At 36.2% G+C, this 25,794-nt stretch overlaps 4 protein-coding genes and 1 long non-coding RNA gene across 7 annotated transcripts; 4 read left to right on the top strand and 1 right to left on the bottom strand.

The window, feature by feature from the left end:
- Positions 1 to 340: 340 nt before the first annotated feature.
- LOC103330580 (uncharacterized) lies at positions 341 to 3,969 on the top strand. 3 transcript variants are annotated; one of them, XR_016127207.1, is made up of 4 exons: positions 341 to 1,479; positions 2,377 to 2,714; positions 3,242 to 3,437; positions 3,615 to 3,969. XR_016127207.1 is itself a non-coding variant. In XM_008233178.2 (2 exons), exons 1-2 carry the CDS (start codon positions 738 to 740, stop codon positions 3,250 to 3,252), a joined length of 753 nt encoding a protein of 250 aa, XP_008231400.2. In that variant the 5' UTR covers positions 341 to 737; the 3' UTR covers positions 3,253 to 3,969. The 3 variants fall into 3 exon arrangements, 1 of the variants encoding a protein (XP_008231400.2); XR_016127206.1 differs by having other exon boundaries at positions 3,242 to 3,969; XM_008233178.2 differs by lacking the exon at positions 2,377 to 2,714 and having other exon boundaries at positions 3,242 to 3,969.
- An 825-nt stretch (positions 3,970 to 4,794) lies between these two features.
- LOC103330581 (uncharacterized) lies at positions 4,795 to 5,361 on the top strand. Its single transcript, XM_008233179.3, has one exon. The coding sequence runs from the start codon at positions 4,909 to 4,911 to the stop codon at positions 5,197 to 5,199; it is 291 nt and encodes a 96-aa protein (XP_008231401.1). The 5' UTR covers positions 4,795 to 4,908; the 3' UTR covers positions 5,200 to 5,361.
- Positions 5,362 to 9,518: 4,157 nt separating this feature from the next.
- Positions 9,519 to 10,482, top strand: LOC103330588 (VQ motif-containing protein 25). The gene has a single exon (XM_008233185.2). It carries the CDS (start codon positions 9,528 to 9,530, stop codon positions 10,050 to 10,052), a length of 525 nt encoding a protein of 174 aa, XP_008231407.1. The 5' UTR covers positions 9,519 to 9,527; the 3' UTR covers positions 10,053 to 10,482.
- Positions 10,483 to 14,859: 4,377 nt separating this feature from the next.
- LOC103330582 (uncharacterized) lies at positions 14,860 to 15,668 on the bottom strand. Its single transcript, XR_513992.2, has 2 exons — positions 15,550 to 15,668; positions 14,860 to 15,071 (listed from the first exon to the last, which is right to left on the bottom strand). It is a non-coding gene; the product is annotated as an uncharacterized LOC103330582 (long non-coding RNA).
- A 1,220-nt stretch (positions 15,669 to 16,888) lies between these two features.
- ATCS (Citrate synthase family protein) lies at positions 16,889 to 25,244 on the top strand. Its single transcript, XM_089052741.1, has 19 exons — positions 16,889 to 17,139; positions 17,291 to 17,353; positions 17,622 to 17,663; positions 17,985 to 18,050; positions 18,253 to 18,318; positions 18,446 to 18,559; positions 18,847 to 18,910; positions 19,220 to 19,302; positions 20,124 to 20,173; positions 20,264 to 20,341; positions 20,682 to 20,810; positions 20,899 to 20,941; positions 21,125 to 21,211; positions 23,180 to 23,281; positions 23,810 to 23,917; positions 24,022 to 24,072; positions 24,377 to 24,450; positions 24,549 to 24,600; positions 24,706 to 25,244. The coding sequence occupies exons 1-19, from the start codon at positions 17,089 to 17,091 to the stop codon at positions 24,802 to 24,804; spliced, it is 1,422 nt and encodes a 473-aa protein (XP_088908867.1). The 5' UTR covers positions 16,889 to 17,088; the 3' UTR covers positions 24,805 to 25,244.
- The last annotated feature ends 550 nt before the right edge of the window (positions 25,245 to 25,794 follow it).

A 25,794-nucleotide genomic window follows, 5' to 3' on the forward strand; every position in this document is an offset into this window, starting at 1 on the left:
ATTTTTTTTAAAGGACAAATTTCCGAAATCTCTGCCAGAAGTCAACATTGAATGCTTTTTAAGTCCACAACTTTACTTTATGTATTTAAAATGTAAAAATGTAGACCTGTCAAAAGTAAAAATGTAGACATTAGCCCAAGTAGAAATGAGTAGTTAGGTAGTTTGATGGGTACAGAAATGGTGAATTGGTGATCACGCCCTCCACCAAAAAGAAGTAGAAATTTGTATCTTGGTTGGAGTTCAATTAAAGAAAGATAAAAAATATTTGTATATTGTAATAGCTTAATAATTAAGAAATATGCAATGGAAGGCAAGGAAGGAATAAGGAGTGAAAGGGGGAGATCTGACTTGCCAGAGGTGCGAGTGACAACACATCAATGTGTTTCCTGTAAGTACGTGTGGTTCAACTTGAGGCTCCTTCACTTCGAGGACAGAGAAACAGAGGGAGAGAGAGAGAGTGGGGTGGGAGGATCACTCACTCACACTATTTACCCATCATCCACCAAATCAGTCATGAGTCTCCTTGCTGCTTGCTCATCTCATCTCAGATAGAGACAGAGATTGAAAAAGCATAATGACCAGAATGCCCTCGATGGCATTAATCCCCCAATCCAAAACAAGATGCAAGTCCTCCCTCCTCCTGAGTCGTCCTACTGGTGACTGGAACTGGCCGCCTCCCCTTCCCCTTCCCCTCTGCACTGCCGACAATAATCTCCGTCAATTAAAAAAATAAAGAAATGGGTGATCAGCAGACGTTCTGGTGCCACGAATGCGACATGAGCGTGAGCCTGGTGCCTTGTTCTGCCCAGGAGACTCTGCTCTGCCCTCACTGCTTCAGCGATCTCTTGGAGCTCATGGATTCTTCGTCTTCTTCTTCTGCTTCTTTTTCTGACCATCAGCACAACTCACAAGACAACTTCTTGCTCAGCAGCCCATTCCTCCACCGCCTCATCCACCACCTCTCCACCCACCCCATCAACCACGACGACCGCCTCCCTTCACCCACCGCCGCCGTCCCCCCTTCTTCTCTGCCTGCCTCCAAGGCCTCCGTCGACGCCATCCCCACTCTCAAGATCACCTCCTCCATGCTCGATCTCGACCCCCTTCTCCTCTGCGCCGTTTGTAAGGACCCATTCCTTCACTCCGTCGACGCCAAGCAGCTCCCTTGCAACCATCTCTACCATCCCCACTGCATTCTCCCCTGGCTCTCTTCCCACAGCTCTTGCCCCCTCTGCCGTTTCCAGCTCCCCACCGACACTCACCAACCACACCTACGACACCAAAACCAAAACAACCCCTTGCCCTTCGTCGACGACGACGATCAGTACGATTGGTTCATGGAATATGGATCCCGTGGGGGTAGTCTCCGCCTCAGCTACATTGCTGCCAGTGGAAGGCAAATGGCCAACCCAGAAGAAATGGCTCCCGCTGCCTCCCCCAATGTCAATGCCAATGCCAATGCCGACTCATCTTTCAACGGTTTGTTTTCTTTTCATTCCCATTGTCGTAATTTCTATCAATTGCATTGCCTTGTTTGGATTGCATTTTTGTGTGCTGCTCATATTACAACCCCTCGCATGTCTTCTGAGTTAGGTTGAAATTCTGTGTTTCTTTGAATGCTATTAGGAGTTCACTAACCAAACAAATCTATGGTATTGAAGCTCTTGCCAAACATGAGCTTATCTTGTAGTTGTAATTAACACTTCAGAGAAGTCTTAGCCTCCGGAGTTTTCCGTTTTTTAATCCAAAATAAACAGGAATTCCTTTCATTTTCTTCTTGGTTTTCACAATAAAACTTGATTTGTGTCTTCTACAGCTATGCTGTATGCTATCCTGTTTAAATAGACCTCTTCCTGGTTTTCACTAGGAATGATATCCCAAATGAAGAAATTTTAGTGAGCACTTGGTAGTTGGTTGGCTACCAAAGAGGCTCATACTCATATCAGTGACAAACATTATTCATGTTATAGGTAGTTTCAAAGAGTTTCCTCCAAAATTTTCTATACGATTTTGAAAATCTTGCATAAAATTAGCAAGAAACTCTGGCCTTTAAATAATTAACATTCACTGGTGTATGTGAAGCTATGAGTCAAACTAGACAAGAGTTGATTTTGATGCTGTCTACCAAGTTGTAGCTTAAAGTCCAACAGTAAACAGTTACATGTGTGGGTTGAAAGAAGTCCATGATCCTCTTTCTACATGAGAGTATACGTGGCCTACTTCAATTTTGCTGTGGTATGGATAACATTTTTATGGGTTCTGTCCTTTAGATCATACCAGAGATTATGCTTCAGTGATATCAACTTTTTGCGAGTTCCCATTTTTGTGCATTGTCAGTGTTTAATGGGGGTGGCTTGGGGGTTGTTCTGCTTCTAGGTGTTTCCCAGATGCCCCATCTTTATCTTTGACAGCAATTTCATCCCCAATTGATCATGGTTCAAACTTGTGAGCATTAGCTTAAATGGTTCATCAATGTGGAGGCCCAGGGCCTGTCCTGTGACTATCGGCCATAATTGGCTTGTAGCATCCCCCACTCCATACACCTCTCAATTCTTGCTGAGGCTGAACGTGAGTTATAGGCTCCTATTACTTTGCTAGGAGGCTTGATCAACTAAGAAGTTGGCACTTATCCATTGGGCATTTATAAAGGTCTTGCTTCAAGGGTTTGCTAAATCCATGTTATGGTATAAATTCAAACCATAAGTGCTGGATAGGTAAATCTTATTTCACTTTAAAATATGCCTGTCTTTTCCATTTTTCCTCCAACGCATCTACCTCTTCTCTTTGCATCCAACAATTTCATACCCATTGTTATGGTTCATGGGTTTATTTATATTGAAGTTGTACTGGGATTAGTATTTTCTAACTGGACATACAGGGATTAATATGATTATTCAAGATAACATAAATTGCCTTATGTACCAATTTGAAGGTTCCCAACACTGCAGCCTTAAGTTGGGGCAAACTCTTCTCTTTGTTTTCTTTCTTTTTTGTAGTAGTTACTTAAGACTAAAACATGACAATGAAATCATCTTCCTGGGCAATCTTTGGGGCCAAAGTTGCAAAATGTCTGTTCTAGCTTCGACATGGCCTATGTTTAAACCATGGTGGCCAGAGTGAAGTTCACAATGCCATGTCACCTGGCTAATTCTTACCTTGTAATCAATTTTTAAATGCCAAATATCCAAGAGCAAGGCTTTATAGATTTTACTAATATATCTCTTTCAATATTTGATTGCAGGAAATTTGTAGTTAGATCTGTTTTGAGGAACCTTGAGCGTCACCAGAAAATTGAAGTGTAAATCTGCAGAGGATGGTTGTGCTACTTTTTCCTGCTTACCTTTTCCTTGGTCTAGGTCAACTAGTCAGCACCCTGATCATATGTGATAATCGTGCATTATCCCCTCCCTTCTCTCCTTTACAGAGCTGGGGTTAAAGTATGTGTATACCATTTTCGTCTTCAATTTCAGTTAATAAATGAAAGGCTTGTCTGCCTCTTTGGTTTGTGATGCCGCAAAGTTGTTTTAACCATGATTGTTCCTTGAATCGGTCAACCTTTGATCTGACTACTGTTCTGTGATGTCGCTTCTTTCCATCATTATCTCTTTAACAAGGGGAGCTTGTTACCTGTGGTGATGTGTGTTCTGGATCTGAAAAGTAGCAGTTCACATTCCCTACCGGCTTATCCACCCAGGAACGCAGCTTCGTTTCATAATCCAAATAACAGGTTTTGAGCCAGTTCTGCCATGATAAGGTTCTAATTGAAAGATTATCTCATCGACTGTTATGTACTGTAACTGATCACGCTCTCAGCTCTTTTATTCTTCTTTCTTTGTAAATCTGTATTTTTGGGGTGGGAAGGGATGGTGTTTGAACAGAGTGAGGCTGCAGCCTGTCCTAGTATGTTTTAGGTCAATAAAAGGATTGTTGAAAAGTTTAACATGAATAAATATTTGGATTGACCATTAACTTGTCAAGTGCGTGAAAGAGAGAGATGCTGCTAAGCTGTCTCTAACTTGTGAGTTACGACTTCTGAGAGCCGTGGAAGCAATTAGCCAATCTTCCACACTTCAATTATTCTTCTGGAAACAGGCAATAGCCGGTGGAGATCATCGTCATCTCCATTTGGGGCTGCACAAGCAATCTCCATAACCGCCATACGTCTGTTCTCGTGTCATAGGTGGTAGAAAACAAGTCATCAAAGACGCGTAAAGTAATAATACCAGATTCTTTAATCACGTGCTGCTTTTGACCTCTTATTATAACTATCATCAAACAAACACATCCCAATCAAACTAACAAACACTCGCATAAAGTCGCTATGCATACGATACAATCCATTCAAGAGTTATTTTATTGACGCGAATTAGGTGAAGATGAGTGCTTGCTTCGTCTAACATGCAAACTATTGGATGATCAAATCAAGCGCAATCTACCTTCTTAGCTACTTTCGCTTGTCTTTCGTTCATTGTATCTACATCACTCATTACGTAACTTATTATGTCTATTAAGTAATTCATTTTATTTATCGTGACACGTCATCTAGATTAGGATAATGCGAAAACTGACCCAGTCTCTCTGCTCCTCCTTTGATTAGGAAGACCGTCGAGATTAGATTTAGCTGCTTTACTTTTCAACTACTCCAACCTGGTCAACATGATAAAAACCACGTCAGCACAAGTTCTAGATTGTGACGGCAAGTGAAAGAGGTTGGCGCCTTTCATGTTTTCCATGCTCCACAGTCAAATTCACACGCTTCTCTTCTCATGGAAACTCTATAAATACCACCTGTCGTAAGTAGTTTTAAATCCAAATTCATTCATCACTTGCCAAATTCCTCCTCCAGCCAAATCAAAACAAGCTTGTCTGAAACAGATAACAGGTTAGCAAGGACACAAATAATTAAGGATGATGATGATTATGGAAAGCAGCATAGCAGATGTGTTGGTGAAGGTAGCCATGTTCATACTGGTTCAGGGTTTGGTATATCTCATCCTTTCCAACTCATCAAACATCTTCTCCAAAACTACCAGGAGATCACATAGCTTCAAACCAGCTCGTTCTGTAAGCATCCGTCGGATGCTTGCTGTTCTTGCCGACTTACCCGCCGGCGGTGAGCTCTCTCCTTCATCAAATTATTCGAGGGATAATTTGCAGTCTCCTCGTAGCCCGGAAAATGCAACGCCTCGATACTCCTAATCAGCATGCATATTCCATTTGGATTTTTGTACAAGAATGTTAATATGTTTGCTTAAATATATATGTTTGTGAGTTTGAGAGATTCATTTTTTCTTTGATTAAATATGTATTCAGTATTATTGACAATAGCATTTTGATACAATAAGCGTTTGCCAATTTAAATTCACGGTTTGCTCAGTGTTTAGAACTTTTTTTTGAGTTTGAAAAAATGCCAATCACCTGCCCAAAAACAAAAACTCTTGAAATAGATTGAAATACCTTACCTTAGTAATTTTTTACTCTCTTCAACTTCTTACCGCTTTTTAGGTTTGTTCTCACAATGCGGAGAGTTCTCTGTTAGGATAGGATCAATATATGAAAAACTTGATTCTGATATCATGTGAAGAGAACATCCAACTCAAAATCAATTGGAAATAAGTGAAGTGAAGAGGCTTGAGATCAATATTTTTTTAATTAACGGAAACGATTATCGTTAAACTCAAACTGCATTGCAACATCTTCTAGCAGGCGTTCATGAGCCTAAAATCACAGAAAAACTTGTGTGAAACGGGATAACATTGTTTTGCTATTCTCAACCAATCATAGACTACCACGTGAAAAAGTTGTCACACATGATATGTCGTGATTGGTTGAAGGTAGTGCTATTTCCTTCAACTTTCCAAATGACAAAACAAATTTTCATGGTTGACAATGTAAACTATCTTTAATTAAAAAAATTATTGGATCTTCAATTGGAGGGAGATGTTTAGGGAGTCAAAGTACCCTCCTTGAGCAGCAGTAGCTTGTTTACAAGGAATTGCTGACAAAGAGGCCCTCTGTTTGATCATCACACGTGTTATGCCAACAAGGAGAGTATGGCTGGGATTTATCTGCAGGAAATATAGTCAAAGGCTTGCTTGGGATCGGACGTCTCAGAAATCCGTGAGTTTGCCACGTGTATGGCTGGGATTTATCTGCAGGAAATAGTTAAAGGCTTTTTTTTGTCCGTTACAAAATAGTTATAGCTTTAAAATGCAAAAATCAGTTTACGAAGAGAAAAAGAAAAAGAAGAGAGGTAGGTAAATGATATTCTTGCAAATACCAAGTTACAGAGTCATTTGGTGAATTTTTACCGAAAAACAATAATAGAGTGAAGAAAAAATCAGAAAGTATCAACATAATGCAGAAAGTGTATTCTAACAGCAATAGAGTGACGCCAACTCTATTTGCCAAAAGGGTATTCTGATTGCCACAAGGCAGCCCTATATTTTGCTTGCTCAGCTTTGGCTTTTTACCTCAAACAAACACAATATTGTTGTTTCATACAAGTGTTTCTCTTGAAATCATCTAATCCCGGCCAAGCCACAGCAATTTTTGGAGATTAATTTTAACAGAATGTCGAACCTCACAAGGGTAAGGTAGTTGATGTTATCGACTCAAAGACCGTTAAAGAATATGGTGATCCAGAACTAGCCCGAATGAAAAAAAAATCAATTTTAAAATGGAATGTCAATTTCCGCCAAGCGTGCATTTTATTTGTTTAACAAATATACAGATCAGTTTCAACGAAATTGAAAAGCATAGGCCTTGTGTAAGTGACAAATTGATTGAGCAATTTAGAAGATAAAAAAAGAGAGTAAAATATTGTGTCATTAAAGATGTATTTTTTTTCTCTTCCAAAGGTCAGATTTAAAAAAGAAAAGAAAAAGAAGAATAGACGTTCTATTTGCTAACTGGATTAATCCAATTATTCTGGGATGGTGCACGACACCTGCTCCCCCCAATATATATATATATAGCCAGGTGATTCGACTAAATAATGTTACACTTTCCTATATAAGGTGGTCCAATAATACTTTTTCTATATAGTATATAGAGAATGTATTCCAATATATAATTGTAACACTCTGTATTATCTATATTTATTTTTATTTCACATCAATACACACGCATAATAATGATTCTAATTGATACATAATCATACATATCCTGACATTGTAAATACTTCATATTTTTCAAATGTACCAAATTTAAGAGTGGCTATTTAATAATATCTTTGAAGGTTTAGTGGTCAATGTTTCTCTGCTAGTTGACGTTGTTATTTTGGTTTTTTTTTTTTTTATTTGTAACCTTTATGGAGCGTGTGGTACTCTTTTTTCTTTGTTTTAGATTTTTTCCACTGGGTTTTCTCAGGCAAGATTTTGTTGAGGCCACGTTTGTTTGCTCGAGTCTATAACCCCTTCAACAATTGAATGAAACCTTACTATTTAAAAATAATAATAATAATATCTTTCAGCGATTACATTGCTCCTTTCCTTGATGATGAAACTTGGAATTAATATTGTAAAGTCAATCTCTTTTTTTTTTTTTTTTAAAACAATAACCAAATCATAAAAATAAATAAATAAATAAATTTGAACAACTAGTAGACGAGGGTCATAAAGGAAAGAAACTAATTTTCAGTTTTCATAAATAAATAAAAAAGAATAAAAGAAACTAGTAGTAGTAGGTGAGAGTTAAGAACTTAAGATAAATTCCAATTAAAAATTCACTTATGGTGTTTTTTTAGTTAAGTGATAATTATTAATATATATATATATATATATTTGATTTAGAAAGCATGTTTGACCTAGAAAAAAATATTATTGATAATCTAGCAAGTTCTTTAATGAAGCAACCATATATATGATAATACCAAAAGGCACTTAAGAATAAATGAAAAATACTTAGGTGCACTGTTCACTTCAATTGTCCACCTTCTTGTGATTCACAAATTTTTGTCATTGCAAAAGTTATAATCGGAACCGTTTATTTTCTAAATTATCACTTAAAGACCATGACATGTGTGTGATGAAGATTGATTAACCACAACGAAGTAGATAAAAAAGGTACATCCAAGACGTGCGCTGGCTAGTATTGTCCCAAATAAATTGGGATAGAGCAAACACTTTTTGGCTTGCGAGTGAGTACCATAAACCTCACCATCCCACAGCAAACCCTTGAGCTTGACCTTAAAATATGGTAACCCACTTGCGTACTAAACCGCAAAGTTTACTTATTTTCTAAATTATCATTTAAATACCGTAACACACACGTGTGTGATGAAAATTGATTAACCGCAATGAACTAGACAAGGAGATAGTACACCCAGGACATATTGGGCACCGGTGGTGGTGGTGGGGACAAACAAAACCGCAAGTGAAGTTGAGGCAAATGATGATCGACTGCATATCTTTCACGGGGAGGGGACCATCTTGCCAATGCCATGACCACGTGACACCAACTCCAAGAATGGATCGTCTTGTTGCTGCACTGCACTGCACAAAGTTGAATTGTTGCAGCAGCAGCACTGGTACGTAGTAGTAGTAGAGTAATAGTAGTACAACCCAGTTGTAATAAGTTCACCCAACTGCAATCTGCAACAATATGAGCGTTTGCACTCACGTCACATGCATTATGCATATCAACAATATTGCATGCCAGACCATCATTGTAATTTGTACCCTACATGCGGTACACTGCATGCCTGTTTTTTTCCTTTTTTTTTCCTGTCATGAACAAAGTCTTCAAATCAAATGGCATTGAGGAGGAATGGGCAATGGATAAAGAACTTTGAAATTTTGGATTTTAATACGAGACTAGAAACCTTAAGTATAAGCTCTAAACTAATGATGATTCTACACCCCAAAACAATTAACCATGTCATAATAGATTGGATCAAAATTGAAATTTTTTTACAGTAGAAATGAGGTTTTCTCAACGAGTACTTATCTTTAAGAAAGACGTGACTTCCTACACAAAATCGGATACACATAATATATATATGTGTGTGGAAATCAAGGATCAGTTTAGTTTGGTCATTATGTTGACATAATAATTTCAATTATAACCAAATGAAGGCCCAATGAACTTTTTTTATTTTTTATCAATGAGGCATAGGCGGAATATGGATTTTGTTTATTTATAAATTTGTTTTTTATAACATTAAAAAAAGAAGTAACCAATGGACTAAGCTAATTAAAAAGTAATTATCTATGCTTGAATGTACGCGTGTAATGTTGAAAAAAATTTAAAAAGTATGCTGGCTGGGCCTAATAAATTGGTCTTATGGTAGTTCATTGACTTGGGCAATATTTAGCTTATATCTAATCATTGCTTCCAAAGGACACCTTTGCTATGGTTTGCCTTCAATTAAACCTGCAATTTCTTGAACAGTACTTCCCTTCCCTCGTATCAATATATTTCTTCTATCTACAAAAACCCACATACTATCTATAGCTTTGTTCCCACACAAAATAGCTTTCTAGCTAACCAAATCCCCACACAAACATAAACTTATAGTTGACTCCATGGAGAAGATGATGAAGAAGCCACAGTACTCATCATGTAATCCAAGTTCAGCTTCTTCTAAACTGGGCATTCACAAAGATTCACATAAAATATCGAAGACGGCGTCCAAGCCAAAGATTCGCATAATCCACGTATGTGCACCTGAAATCATAAAGACAGATGTGGCCAACTTTCGGGAACTGGTGCAGAATCTCACTGGAAAACCTGCAGCAGCACCGGAAGTAGTAAATGGTAGTAGGAAGAAAACAATAAGATGTTCTACTTATTCATCACCAAGCGGGAAAATATTGGAATTGCAAAATGATGGAGATCGGAGTGTAAAGGAGGAAATACAAAACTACACGTGGAGATCATCATCATCATCATCAGGTGATCATCATCCAGAGAAGATAAATAGTTTCTTGGATGGTTTCTCAGATTTGGATGGCTTTATTGAAGATTTAAGTACTGAATTTCCTTCTCTTCATTCATCAAGCTCTTCCGCTCCATCCCCTTGGATGCATTTGGAGATGCATGATCAGTAGTACCATTCATATATTCTGGATAAGAATATTCTCGCTCAGGATCTCTCTCTCTCTCTCTCTCTCTCTCTCTTCTGAGAACATCTCTCGCTTAGTCACCTGCTTCATGTTAGATAAGCAAGGGGACTATGTAGTTATATGCTCATTGTTTATTTCTTACTTTCTTTTTTGTGTTGGGCAGTTGCAATTAATTATAGTACTTAATTTGCAAACTTTCTGCATGTATTCTTCTAGTTTATTTTTCTTTATCAGCTCCATTTCAAGACCAATGCGATGATCATGTGATTATATTGTTCCCGTGTATATTAGCGTGTAGGCTTTTTCTTTTTTTAACTGTGGTGGAACTAGGGGTGTAAATTGGGAATTGCATTTTTTTAATTTCTTTTTAAAAGTGGAGGGTAAATTGAGATTTGTGAGTAGGGATCCTCCTTAGTTTTAATTATAAATTTTTAATTATAATCCAACAAGAAGAATATTTGTTTCAAACTCGATAATATCATATAAGTTTTGCAGACATGAACTTAGTCAAGTTAGTTAAGCGGATGTCTTCCTGAATTGTGGCCCTGCTTCTGACACTTTTGGGGTCTCCAGGGGTGAGACGCATGGGATGGCATATTGGGCCATAATCCTTTCTTTATTTTGTTTGCGCATGGACGACCTTCCTTCTCCTTGTTTAGACTTGAGCGGTTTAAGGGAAGGTTGATTTTGTCCTACCAATCATTTGGGTCCAGTCACTTCCTCAAGTGGTCTGGGCCTGAGTCTCTTGCACTCTTCTGGGAGGGCCTAATTGATATTTGATATCAACATAGTATGTTAATGGCTCGTTTGGTATACCGTATTAGATTCTGGATATGAATAAATAATCCATGTCAATTGTTTGGTGTCAACTTGTATTATTTAATTACCTGACTATTTTAAACAGTTTGGGCTTTTAATACTCTCCTTACCTGACTAACTAATACAACCCACACACCTCGGTTTAGATAATACACGCTTAATTATAAGGCTAGAAAAAAAAAGAGCACACATTCTACGTGAAAAATCAGACACTATTTTTATCTTCTTCTCCCCAGGGTTCTTCTCTGCTATCTTCTCCAATGGTTATTCTCTTCACTCTTCTCCAGGTATCCATCTCTTTCTCTCATACTCTCTCCAATATGTTTCTCTTCTTCACTCTTCATCTTCTTCTCTGCTATCTTCTTCAGAGGCTATTTGGTGACTGTTTGCGGAAAACACAAATCAATAATTTGTGTATGGTGGTTTTTTTGTTTGAGTTTCTAACACCCAAGTTTGCAGCTTTGCTTAGTGTTGAAATTCATTCTTTCCCATTTATGTTGTCTCAATTCAAAGCTCAGCCAGATTTCATATTTTTTATATATTAATTTTTTGATCAAAATCCCATATTCCAAATTTAACTTGGGGGGTTTTGCATCAATGATGTGGTGGGCCGATGAGGAAGACAATGAAAGAAGCAGATAGAAGGAAGAGAGAATTGGGAGAGAGGTTTCTTGTTTTAGTATTAGGCAACTATTGGATGTATCTAATGGCTAAAATGATTTGTCAATACTTTGGCTAAAAAGAAAAAGAAAAAACAATTGTGATATGAATCTTAACAAAAATTTCATGTTATTTGAATTTCAATTTCCACTTAAATTATTAACGAATTTTTTAATTTTAATTTTTTTTTTTTGAATAGAGCACCAAACACATTATAATATAGTCAAACTATTTATCCGAAACAACATCAAACGCCTTATAATATTATGAATAAACAATTAGTACTCTCCGCAACAAATTAATACTATCCGACATAAATTAGTCAATATTGTCCAACGTATCAAATGAGTCCTAATACACATATTTTAAGATGTAGTACAAATTGATTTGCAATGCAAGGAAATACTCGTACTATAGTGCAAGCTAACACAAGATATCCCTAATATATACTGGGGGGATGGGGGAATTCGAATTCGGATGTAAGGGCGTGGGCATATTACTTGGTTTAAACTTTCATGTTTCCCACAAATTTTTCTATGTCCTTGGATAGACACCTGAAGATGACAATTTTCTATGTCCGAAAGCCGAAGTAAAGTATGAGATTTTTGTAGAAATGTCACTTGAACTTATATTTTAGTTTCAATTTGTCACCTTAAAGAAAAATTTAAGAAAAATCTTACCTTAATTTTTCAAATTCCATGCTTTGTCATTTGACTTTAACACCATCCAATTTTCCATTCATTTTAAGGGTATTTTAGTCTTTTCATTTTCAAGGGTATTTTAAAAAGGGAAAGAATCATTATTATATAAATAAATAAAAGTTGTATACTTTTAAACAATGAAAATTGAAGAAAAAAAAATTCTCACCTTCCCCCATCCCCTACGCGCCACCAGGGGCTCCAACCAACGCCACCTACCTTGAAATCCATTCCCCCTTTCCTCCTTCTCTCTCTACAATGGAATTCCTATCGTCCACACACAAATTCCCTCAGCCCAACCAAACAAGAGCGAAACCAAGAATTTATATAAGGATGGGCTAATTTTTTATTTATCTAGCTTCTTCTATATTATAATAGATTCTTTAATTGGTCTAGAGAAATTAGAAACCAAACAAGTTCATCCTTGTCTTTGTTGAATAAAATGTAATAAGTAGCTTCAACTTTATTTGTGGGAGTATATGGGTTACGTAGCTTATAAAATTTTCCATGGGTGGGCTTATATATGTGGGAATATGGGTTCCTTATCATGCTCAGAGAAGAGGGGGAAGGGAGGTCTCTTGCACGATGTGTTTTGGGGGGTGCAGTTGGGGTGGGGAGAAACGGAGAGAGAGATCTCTTTTTTCTCTTTATTTTTTTCCTTCATAATGGAAAAACTAAAATACCCTTAAAAATGGATGGAAAATGGGATGATGTTAAAGTCAGATGACAAATCATGGGTTTTTAAAAAAATTAAGATGACATTTCTCTGAAATTTTTCTTTAAGGTGACAAATTGAAATTGAGGTATAAGTTCAAGTGACATTTCTATAAAAATCCCTAAAAGTGTTGATGCAATAAACCCCTAATTCTGTTAACGAAAAAGATGGAACATTAAAGCATGTCGAATGAGACTTATCTGGCCTGGTCTAGGTCCAGATTTGACCTCAAATTGAGGAGAGGGGGTGGGGAACACTTTCTAATGCATGTGTTTGCGTTAGAGCAGTTCCACCGAGGCCCCATGGCCTCAGGCTGGGAGTTTTTGCAAAATTGGTTTCGGTGAGCCCAAGCACGGGTGGAGTGGGTCCCACGCAACTCGGGTTGGCTCGAAGGCTAGTTCTGCATGAGGTCCAAAACGCAGTCGGTGGCGTCACCACTCATTTGATTTTTTTTTTACCACGTGGCGTCGTGCTCTCCGATCGATTTTTTCCTCCAATCCAACGACAACCAATTTTTTTGCAATAAAATACTGGAAAAAATTCTGAATTTTTTTTATAAAATTCCCAAAAATTAATGAATTTTTTTCTATAAATACCAGCCTTTTTTTAAAAAAATTTATCTGAAATTTGAAATTGAAAATTTTATCCGATTATGAGATATGAATAGTATTGACACATAGGAAACCAAAATCTTATCCGAAAATATTATCCAAATTAATTATTGAGGTAAAAAAAGTTGTGAAAAAAATTTAAAAATGAATAGTAATTGTCATTTGTCATATGTGGAAACAGAAAATATTATTTGCAGCTATTATTCACGTGAATAGCTGCTCACAAGACAAATGAGTGGAGTTCTTTCTTAAAGGCAAGATGAGGACTGGTTTTGCCACCTGCTGGCCCGGGCAAGATAAGGATCACATTGTCTTTTTATTTTTTTTAATAAAAAAATAAGAGCAGTAAAAGCTGACTTCAACAACCATTGAGGAGCTGTCATGTGGCGCTATCAAATGCAATGGTCCAACAGTTAGTTGCTGGTCCCTTTTTTCCCTCATAACTCTTGGTTCAATCCTCCTCCCTAGTTGTTTTTCACATTTCCAAAAATTCAATAATGTGTTACTTTTCTTAGGCTTTGATTTTGATTTTTATCATCAATAAATTAATAATAAATTAAAATAACAAGTTTTGAGTTGTAACCCTAATCCCTCACCACTAGAACCACAAAAAATTTAAAAAGATAAATTTTGTGAATAGTACCAATTTGAGGGGCTAAAACAACATCTAACGCCCTTCCCCCTTCCCTTGCATTAGACATGCTCTTATCCAATTCAGAAGTATGTGAAATAATTCCAAGAGAGAGACTTACCCATGCATCCTTGGAAATCCCACATAGAAGACCCCAACAAGACAAAAACAAACACAGAAGAAGATATAGTGTGTCCGATGTTATAATCACGCTCATTTGTTTGGGTCGACATGCTCCCATCCTCTTTGATTGGCATTCTAAACAAGGATGATCTCCCTTGCCCTCCGCAGCGTGTCCCTTGACAGATTTGGGCTGGCTGTGACGTATCTTGGCTTGTTGAAGCAGCAGCGTCTTTGTGTGCTTTCCAATCTGTATCAAATCTATGTTTAGTGTTATTGCTTTGCTTTGCTTGTAGTCCCATATCATCGGACTCTTGCCTGTCTGTAAGTTGGTGCTTATAGGAGTGTGAGAGGTAAAATGCCAAAATCATTTTCCAGGGAAAATGGCATCAGTTGATTATTAAATCATTTTTGAGTGTATTAACAAGTTCATGTTTCTACAATATTGTGATGCTAATTACAACAGAGTTGTTTTTGTGATCGGAATTTACTTTTTCACTAAAAAGATTTATTATTATTATTTTCTCAATACGCAGGAGGAACAAAGTTACAATTGGAAAATGAACGCAAATTACAAGAACACACGTGGATTGCCGAGAGCAGCAACACCACCACATGTAGCAATTGACCAGTTCGACATCCGGTGTGGATTACAATCAACGACGTCATCTGCTGTTACATCAGAGCTTTTGATTTAATTTCTACCACCAAATTCCCTTCAAGTGAGTGCCACTCCAAAATGCAGTTGCACTGGATTATATACCATCTCATCTCAGATTGCAAACCACTCGGCCACTTTTCTATTGAAATTCAGCGTATAACAGTCTTCTTTCTTTTGTTAATTATATGCAGTCCATATGCAAAGAAAACAAAATTGAGGTGAGCATTGTTTATACCTTGGCACCAAAGTTACCACCCGACTGTTGAAATCTTCAACTCATCCCTAAACAAGTTTGTTATCTTTATATGCACTATGTCTTATTGTAGTTCATTTTGTCACATATTCTCAGAGTCATAGCCTGCATATAAAGATAACGGACTTGTTGGAGGAAGAATTGAAGATGGTAACAATAGTCGGGTGGTGACTTTGGTGCCAAGATATGAAAAATGGCCACCCCATTTTTGTATATACATGGCCCCTGCTTATAAATTAACAAAGGAAAAACAGACTAAAGTAACATATGAAAGATATCATATATAACTAACACACAGAGACTGCAAAGCTTACTCTTAACATAGATGGAGAGACAGAGGAGGCTGTGTTTGATAGTTCAATAACACCATTAAACTACAACTATAACTAATTTAGCAGTAGAGGGAGGTAGTGCTGCTGCAACCTCATTTCTGTTGTGTTTTATATACACAGTATGAACATAATATAAAAGTTATATTTCTGATGCAAAGTACATTAGTACACATCTTCTAAGACGTAGTACAAATTTGATTTGCGGTGTAGTGCAGTGCAGTAGTACTGTAGTACTCGTACTACAATGGAACTCTTAACTCGGTGATAAAACACTGAAGCAGCTTGAAGGAACATCATTGCAGCAAATGGGCTTGAATCTATAGGGTTGGGTTTTCTAGTATTTCAGTCCCTCTATTGGGCCTGAATCTCAACCTCCCCTTGTTTAATTTTCTTCCAACAGACAAGAACATGTGGGGAATTTTAGCAAAGAAAAAAAAAACCAATAAAAAGCACATGGATCAATATGGGCTTAAGCTTTTGACAGCCAATAAGAATAGAAAAGGTATTTAAAAGTATTTATCATAAAACAATTGGAAGTATAAAATGACATAGGGTGGCTGATGGGTTTGAATGGTGCCAACAAGACCAGCAGCAGGCATCAGATACGGTTGCTAGGTGGAAGGTGGAAGTGGTGATGTTGATAGATAGCTAAGCACTCGAAATGGCATTGCCAAAATGCCATGCATGTTTTCGGTAGTTGGGTTGGAAGATCCAGCCCTCCATTCTATTTTTCTACAAATGCCATTACAACTTTATCTAGTACGAAAAGTAACCAAACCCCAAAATGTCAAGTTAGAGAGAGGGATCCCTCACCCTTTAAGGTCCTCAACACTTTTTAATAATCCAAATCGTCTTATTTTTCAATTCTTCATTTATTAATGCAAATCGAAAATATGTTAACGCATCTAGTTGGGATTAATAAAATAAACAAACACGGTGCTTCAAGAAAAGACTATAATAACAACCATTTAATTGAGTAGTCAAATAGTTTCTGATTCAAGTGAGTTTTTGCAGAAATAATCTTTGAGAGAATATTTAAAAATTAGACGGTTTAGATTATTGAAATACAATGTGTGGTGAGCCCTCAACTGAAACTCTCTCATGCTATACGTATGAATTTAAATATATAATATAAATAAATAAAATAGATATGTAAAATAGGATGAAATGAAATCGGCTTTGAAAGGTAAACGACTTACTGCGCCCAATGCGTTTTTATATTAATTATTATTAGTCGGTTTGATTTTGGTGGTGGTTGGAGCCAAATCACGTTTGGTACTCGAAAATTCCAATACTTGTTCACGGCACATTTCTCTGACTTTGACTCTGTAAGTTCCTTTTCTGCCCCCCGGTTTAATTGGAATTGTGAATCCCTCTTCTTCATTCTCACCCAACACCTCCTTGCCCTTTGGCTTTGGCTTTTCTGCCGTTTAAATTGCTTTCTTTGTATTTTGTGTAATAATTTTCATACGTAAATTGGGTGGGTGCGGTGCAGATACCTGATAGCGGCTGCTGTCACCGATGGTGTTCTTCAGGAGTGTCACTGCGCTTTCCAAGCTCCGTCCTCGTCTTGTAAGTTGTTTTTCCTTTTTCTTTTTCCGAAACACAGAGCGAAAGAGATTGATATCGTTTTGCTTTTATATGATTCTCAGATTCACCGGAAAATTGCTTCTTTCTTTCTTTGGAACCGACTCTGATTATTTCGATTCATTGTTTCCTGCAGGGCCAACAGTCGAATCTCAGAGATTCCGTCAGATGGCTTCAAACGCAGACCTCCACAGATCTTGTGAGTTCGTCTTCTTCTTCTTCTCTCTCTCTCTCTCCTCATAGTTCATAGGTCGTACCATTATTTCTGATTAAATTTGTTATGCACTTGGGGAAATGACAAAAGTCGTTTTGGCATACAAATGAAGAAATATTTTATTGATCAATGCAATTTTATTACCACGTGCAAGTCGGGGCCAGTAAATTCTCATATCATGAGGGTCATTTTATGTAAATTACAGTTTACTCTACGGTAATGCTTCCTCATGACCATCATTGTTGCCATGCAGGACCTTCGTTCTCACTTGAAGGAATTGATTCCAGAACAACAGGTTTCTTCTATTAGTCATGATAGCATTCACTTACACCATCAACTTAATTTTTTCATATTTTGTTACTCATGCACGAAGATCGATAGGTTGTATTCTTGATATTGAGTATTGCTTTGGTGTTCTATTAGTGCAACATAATTCAACCATGTCTATATGAGTTGAGATACTTCCTTTTGGTGCATTCTTTGTTTGTCGAGATGACTGGGTATAATGGATGGGTGAATCTGTTCGTTTTGTGTATAAAGAAGTCTTATATTTAAACATTGAATATGTTAATAAGTTTGTTTAGTGTATTATCACACCTATATTTTTTGGTTACAGGAACGTCTGAAGAAAATCAAGGCAGAATATGGAAAAGTTCAACTGGGCAATATCACTGTTGATATGGTAAAGTATCTTTCTCTTTTTTCTTTGTGTAAGATGTGCCTCTTTGTTATCAATGGAAGAAGTTAATGTTTGTAGTACTTGAAAAATAGCGAACCTTCATCTGATATTTGTTCTTCTTTTTAGAAAGAGTAAAACTGCAACTTTGAACTAAATATGTGATCATAGTGCGTAATTCATTTTGGATTCACTTTTTACTGCATAGGTTCTTGGTGGAATGAGAGGAATGACAGGGTTGCTGTGGGAAACTTCCTTACTTGACCCAGATGAGGTATACATTTTAATTATGCAGTCTTGAAACTTTGTGAATTATTATGAACTAGTTTCTTTCATAATTCTAACAATTAGTCGACAAACATACGGTCATATAATATGATATCTTGGCTGTTTTTTTGCAGGGGATTCGCTTCAGGGGTTTGTCAATTCCAGAATGCCAGAAAGTATTACCAGGTGCAAAGCCTGGTGGGGAACCTTTGCCTGAGGGTCTTCTGTGGCTACTTTTAACAGGAAAGGTATGGCTCTTTAGTCATATTTCATTACAAGATGTTTTGACAATGCACTCTTAAAAGGAAACAAAGTGTCGATTTAATGTAGTGAGTAGCCATACAAGATAACTGTTACTTCATATGGACCTTCTGGAAGATGTAGAATCATCTGCCAGTCATTTTTAATGTCAGCTCAAATTTGGACAAAATATAAGTTGCCCATAACATGTAGTATTTATTTATTTGCTTTGTATGTAGTGTTTTTGGTTTATCCTAATATTAAACACACCTTTTGCCTTGCCTATGTGCAATAGGTACCAAGCAAAGAGCAAGTTGATGCATTATCGGAGGAATTGAGGAGCCGTGCCGTAGTTCCAGGTGCTGTAGCTTATATTTATCAATTTCACTGCCCATATTTGATTCAACTGAATAATAGTCAGGATTATATTATATATTTTGTTAGGAAAGACTAAATAGTTATGATGGCTTAAACTGGGTACTTAAAAAGTTGTCATATGTGAGAATGCTACCAACTGCAGATGTTTGTTTCACTTAAACATTTGAATCTAGAAAGTTAAGTGCATAACGTTTGATTGAAGTGCTTCTTTTAGCAGTCACTCAAGTTTTACACTCTTATGGTCATTAATGCAAGATTGCTCATCAAATAGCTGTCATTCATGGTTGCAGATTATGTGTATAAGGCCATTGATGCTCTGCCTATTACAGCACATCCAATGACTCAGTTTACCACCGGTGTTATGGCCCTTCAGGTTGGTAAATGGGCTGCTTATCATTGCTTTTCATGCTCATATATTAGTTATTCTACATTTTCTTTTTGGCATAATCATTGTCTTGTCGAATTCATTTGGTGTGTTGTGTTTATGCATTTAGATTTGCACTTTTTGGTTGGCTACCCAAATTGTCTTTACCAGAACTCTCTGGCTTAACGGTGCATATGCAATGGAAGATAGTGGGACATAATCTTTTAACCTTATCCATAGCTAAGGATGCATTTACACGAGAATAACTTGAAGATATCTTATATCCATAATACATCATTGGTTATCATGTATGCAGATGTTTCTTATTATTGCCCTCTTTAGCCTGGCTTATTTTATATTACAAATTTTGATTATCAGCACCCCTAATATGTTTAATGTCAGTTTATTTAAGTTGTAAGTTTTTCCCAATTTCTTTTTTAGATAAAGACTTAATTGACCTGAGTTTACTTTGTAAGTTTTTCTAGTGCAATAAGTTACCAGAAAGGCAAAGGTTGATACATACTACTTCTTATGTGGTACAAAACGTGTATCGTCATTCAGTTTCATTCTTGTTGATCCAGAGTTAAGGAGGCTAAATTTTTCAATTGAATATTCTTTGTTGGAGCATTAGTCAGATTCAGTGTTTCTTTTGGTTTTATAATAAAACTTTTATTAATTATATTTCTCTCTAGGAAAATGAAATCTAGTCCACATAAATAAAATACCTGAATAGTGCATTAAGAGGGTGGCTGGACTCATTTACCAGCTTTTCTGAGTATGTCCAGTAGATGCAATACAAACAGTTTCTAATCATTTAATTCTGTTTTCAGGTTCAGAGTGAATTCCAGAAGGCATACGATAAGGGGATACATAAGTCAAAGTAAATATGTTTGTACTTTTGTGATCTTGATACTCAGTCTTCCATTAGTTTTTAGGTTTCTTAAAGCTTCTTAACCTGAGTTATTTTCAGGTACTGGGAGCCAACTTTTGAGGATTCACTTAGCTTGATTGCACAACTGCCAGTAGTAGCTTCTTATGTTTACCGGAGGTTGGTAAAGCATATTACACCTAACTTATAGTTAAATGTTTGACCTTGTGTTCTTTCCACGAAAAATCATGTTTAACCGACTGATTTATACATGTTTAAGAACAGCACTTAATCTTAATGTGTAAACCTTTTTCTAAAAATGTTAAAAAGTTGTGTCTTATGTACGACGTTGTCCACTAACTGATGAGTGATGGCATGCTTTTCTCCATGTGATCTGCAGCCACCCGCCTTTTGACACCAATGGATATCATATCTGTCTTTTCTAGTCCCTATGTAATATTTATATTTGATTTGTCTTAAATAGCATTGGGATTAATTCATTGCTTTTTTTTTCCTAAAGAATTTTTAAGGATGGAAAAGTAATACCTGTTGATGACTCCCTGGATTATGGTGCAAATTTTTCACACTTGTTGGGCTTTAACGATCCCAAGATGCACGAGCTTATGAGGCTTTATGTCACCATTCATAGGTTTGTATAAATTTCTCTTCCTAGGACCATACATGATATGTTATTACAAATCGAAGCTATATGAGTTTTAAGAAATTATTCATTACAGTGATCATGAAGGTGGGAATGTCAGTGCTCACACCGGCCACCTTGTAAGCTACCCTATTTTTGTTTTGAGATTTAAATATCATATAATTAATTTAAACCTGGATTATGAGAACTCGGTTAACCATCATTTACTCTTGAAAGATGTGATTATTTGATCCATAACTTGATATGTCTTACCTTTAAATGTTGATGTCTATGTTCACTAATTGATTACCTTCTGAATACAGGTTGCTAGTGCACTTTCAGATCCTTATCTTTCGTTTGCAGCTGCATTAAATGGGTTGGCTGGCCCACTCCATGGTTTGGCTAATCAGGTATTACATTTGTTGTTGCCCTGTTGTTTCCATCTGTCTATTCTTTTGAGAGCATTAGCGATTATTTGTTTACTAAACCCAATCCTAAACATGTATTTATAAAAAAACCCAAGCACTATTTAAACATAGCATGTTTTAGTGCTTGGGTTTTTTTATAATTTCAACCCCCATTTTGGGTGTTTTAGTGAAACTCCCTTATTTGTTTATATAAAAAATTTGATTGATGTAAAGAAATGATGCATGCTTCTAAAGGTTAAAATGACATCATTCAATACTTCTCATAATTTTTTTTTTTAATAAAAAAACATCATTCAATGCTGAGGAAGATTTCATTCACAGTATGGTATCCAAAATATTTTTTGTGCTTTTAGTCACTGTTGGTATTGATGTAAGCTGTAAGCTTTACCAAACCTTGCCTGTTGTTATGTGAGGCGCACTTGTTTGGATTTTGCATTGCACTCAGCTTGGTGCAGCAGTGATAATTGTAAAAGAACTGCTCATGTATGCAAGGATGAAAACATCGGCGATACAGATATTATCGGGCCTTCAATTTACGGATATATCGGGGGATATATCGATGCTGTTTTAGGTATCGGGGAAAATTGACAAAAAAGACAGATATTGGCTTAAAAACACGGATTTTGAAGTGAAACTTTCATAGATATTAAGCACATTATCAATGAATGTATAGAACAAATAAAATTCAAAATATACTAAGTATAAGATATGCGGATGATGAATCTATGTGTATATAATGTGCGATGAAAATCCTGAAAATAAATACAATTAGACTTAACACAACAAAGACAACATTATTCAAACATAACCTAACCCAACCGATTAATACATAACCCAACATTATATTACAAGCGTTAAGACTTAATGATAAAGGAAATGAGAGATAGAAGATTAGATGAAAAATAAAATCACACACAAGAAACCAAGCAACCAGAGAGAGGAGAGGAATAGCCAAATATAGCCGAAATGACTGAGGAGAGAAGGAAGGAGAAGCTACTAAGTATTAGAGCTTGGTTTTTGACATTGATTCAGTGGCTGGGAAGCTTTGATTACTTTCAAAACTGAAGACAAATTTCTGTCTGGTATTGGGAAATATCGGGAAATATCGGGAAATATCGGTAAATATCGAGGATATTGGGGGTTATCGGGAATATATCACCAATAAGGGGGAAGAAATAGGCTTACCCTCCTGTGTCTCTATCGACACCTAAAAAAAGGCCGATATATCAGGATATCGGCTGATAATTTTCATCCTTGCATGTATGTTTAACTCATCATGCCTAAATAGATTGGAAGGCAGCAGCTGGAGGGTTACATTTTTGTTTTAGCTTTGGCCAGGGCTGTTGAATCTTTGACTGTAGAGCTGTTTTTGTAGTTCTAATGTGAAATTCTTGTCCACAACTTTTGTACTTTTTAGAGGAGATCAATAATATTTGGATCTCTTAAAAAAATGCGTGTAATATTCGCTTGCACTAGTATTGGATTTGGATGTGACTTGAAGTTGTGCAGGGGCATATTCTTTAAATGTCCAGAAGAATGGCATTTTGTCTGTTTTCTGTTTTACCATACAGCTAATTGGCAAAATGTCAGAATAGATGCATTTTCAGTTTAAGGTGGACTTTGTATGATATATTGATTGAAGAGCAGCCAATGTGAATAATTGCTGGAGTTTTGTTAATGAATCTTGTGCTGATGGACCTTTTTTGGTTAATCAATTATCTTGTAGTTCTCTTGCTACCGTTATCATAAATCTACGATTTACATGACCTACTTTAAAATAAAAAAGATTCATCCCTCTTCTGCTAGTTTTGGTTCAAATTTCTATTTGACATTAGGTAGACTGTTAATTTAGGAACTTTGGAGTTCAAAGTTGTGTTTTCCCTAACTTTGTTGGCTTAATGATGTCTTCATAGCTTTCTCCTTTCTAAGGCCACACTATTTTGATTGCAGGAAGTTTTGCTCTGGATAAAATCTGTGGTAGATGAAGTTGGAGAGAACGTAACTACAGAGCAGTTGAAAGATTATGTCTGGAAAACATTAAACAGTGGGAAGGTAATGCCATCAGTTTTACCTGCATAATCAATTTAAATTTGTCCTATGCTTAGTTTATTCTTGATAACTGTTAATTCTCTAGTTATTAAATTTAACATGCACGGTTGACTCTTTGCTCATGAATTTGATTGTTCGTTTCTGTCTGGATTTGTTATTAAGTGGGCAATAGGCATCTTTGCTCGTTGCCATGTTCTAGTAGAAAATAGCTAAATTGCACAAACCTGTCAGAACTTGTCTACTGAATTCCGTTCTGTCATTGAATAGATAAATAAAATAGGTGTTCAAAACTAATAGGTAGTCTGAGTATTTTGCCCTATAATCCTTGTAGAAGTCCTAAACTTGCCAAGGAAGTTACCTTCATGGGACTAGATTTATTCATTTAGCTTGTATATTATTCCCTAAGAAAAATGGGCTTTCATTTTATTGAATCTTGGCTTTTCAAATTATTTTCAAAACTACATTCTATGCTCTAGTCTGATGAGCTGCTAATTGTCGTCTTTAATTATCCCCCTTTTGCTCATATTGCAGGTTGTTCCTGGTTTTGGACACGGAGTCTTGCGTAAAACAGATCCACGATACTCATGTCAAAGGGAGTTTGCATTAAAGCACTTGCCTGATGATCCGCTGTTTCAGCTGGTATGAATAACCCTGATCACATGAGGGTGTGCCTTTTTCATGCACACTTGAGTCATAATTGTAAGTGCATCCTTTATGAGCTGACTTAGTCATTACCTTAACAGGTCTCCAAGCTTTATGAAGTCGTGCCTCCCATTCTTATCGAACTAGGCAAGGTAATTTAATAATTTTATTTTATGAATGTAAAGTATTTCACTAGAGTTGTCATTGCTGTGAATTACCTAATCTTTATCTTTCCCCCTCTGAAATATGCTTCTATCTTTTATATTGCATTGTAAAATTAATAGTTTAATTTACAATGCATGTAAAATCTTTTTATGGTGGCTGGAATTAGGATCTTTGATAATAAAGCTGAGTGAGAAATTGATGATTTTCACTCAATTATTATATCTGTCTTTTCTTATCAACCGAAGGAGCAATCTGATGCTGTATTTACCTGAAAATCTGCCATGCTTGTAGGTTAAAAACCCCTGGCCCAATGTAGATGCTCACAGTGGAGTTCTGTTGAACCATTTTGGTTTGACCGAGGCAAGGTATGATATTTCATGATATTTATTATTTTGTTCCTTGATATTCTGAAGCTGTTAACCGTTTTGAGATGATAATGTTCTTCAAATTCAATTGTGGGCAGATTTTTTACTGTTCTTTTTGGTGTATCAAGGAGTATAGGGATTGGTTCTCAGGTTCTTTCTCCTCTCTCTCTCTCTCTCTCTCTCTCTACCCTTCCACCAACCTTTCTCTAATTTAATGCTAATTGTTAACTTTTCGTTGTTTCTTTGTTGGTTCAGCTGATATGGGACCGGGCTCTTGGTTTGCCTCTTGAAAGGCCAAAAAGTGTTACGATGGAATCACTTGAAAATTACTGCAAGAAAGCAGCTTCGTCTTGAGAATTTGAGGGCTGTATCATTCACTTTCACTAATAATTGCTTAATAATTGCTCTGATGAATTCATGGCTTTGTGTAGGATGTACTGAGGGGTGTAAAAAATTCGGGTTCTACTGTTTTTAGTTGAGTTGTTACAGGAAAACCTCAACACTAGATTATTTTTAAGTACTTGAAGAAATTTTGAAGTTACTTAGGCGCAGGGTGTTTTACTGCCCTTTGATTTTAATAAACACAGTGAAGAAGATATTTGGAATAAAAAGTATAGTCGAAGATGGCCCTTGCATTTTAGGCTTTTCTTTCTGATTTGGAGATGTTTACTGTAAAGCCGATGTAGTCACATTTGTAATTGCATTGGGCAATCATTTTAACACTCAATTTTTTCAGCCTTGTGCACTTGCGTTTGTGAGTGTAGAAAAAGTTACAAAATATTCATTTTGCACGATGTATTTTCTTCTGCTATGCTTGGTTTCTCTTTTTCTTTGTCATATTTTTTTTAGGATACTTCGGAAGTTAACTGGTAAACAGTAAAATGGGCGGTTTTGCCTCTCTTCTCTTGTATGCTCCACAATGAACCATATAATATAAACGTGGAAGCCAGCGACTCTGACTTAATTTTCTAAACTTGATCTTTAGAAAAACTTTAGAAGAAAAAGGAGTTCCATTCCATATGAATTGTGAATTTATGAAAACTATCCTTCTTCGCACATGCTCCTGCGTCTATGAGAGTTTTTTTATTTTATTTTTATAAATAGAATTTAAAAAGATAATAGGGTAGTTGTATTTCGTAAAAATAAGATCCATTATCTGATATTTTTTTGTAATTTTAATTTTTTTTAATATGAAAATGTGTGAATTTACTGTATTATCTTTCATTTCATTAATAATTTCAATTCTTAATATTTGTATTAACTAAAGTATTTTCTGGTATTTTGAATATTTCACCATTCTCTATCATTTTGCTTTATATGTATTAGATATAGATATAGATAATT

This window comes from Prunus mume, linkage group LG5 (assembly GCF_029339155.1).
Source record: "Prunus mume cultivar Tortuosa linkage group LG5, ASM2933915v1, whole genome shotgun sequence".
NCBI lineage: Eukaryota > Viridiplantae > Streptophyta > Magnoliopsida > Rosales > Rosaceae > Prunus > Prunus mume.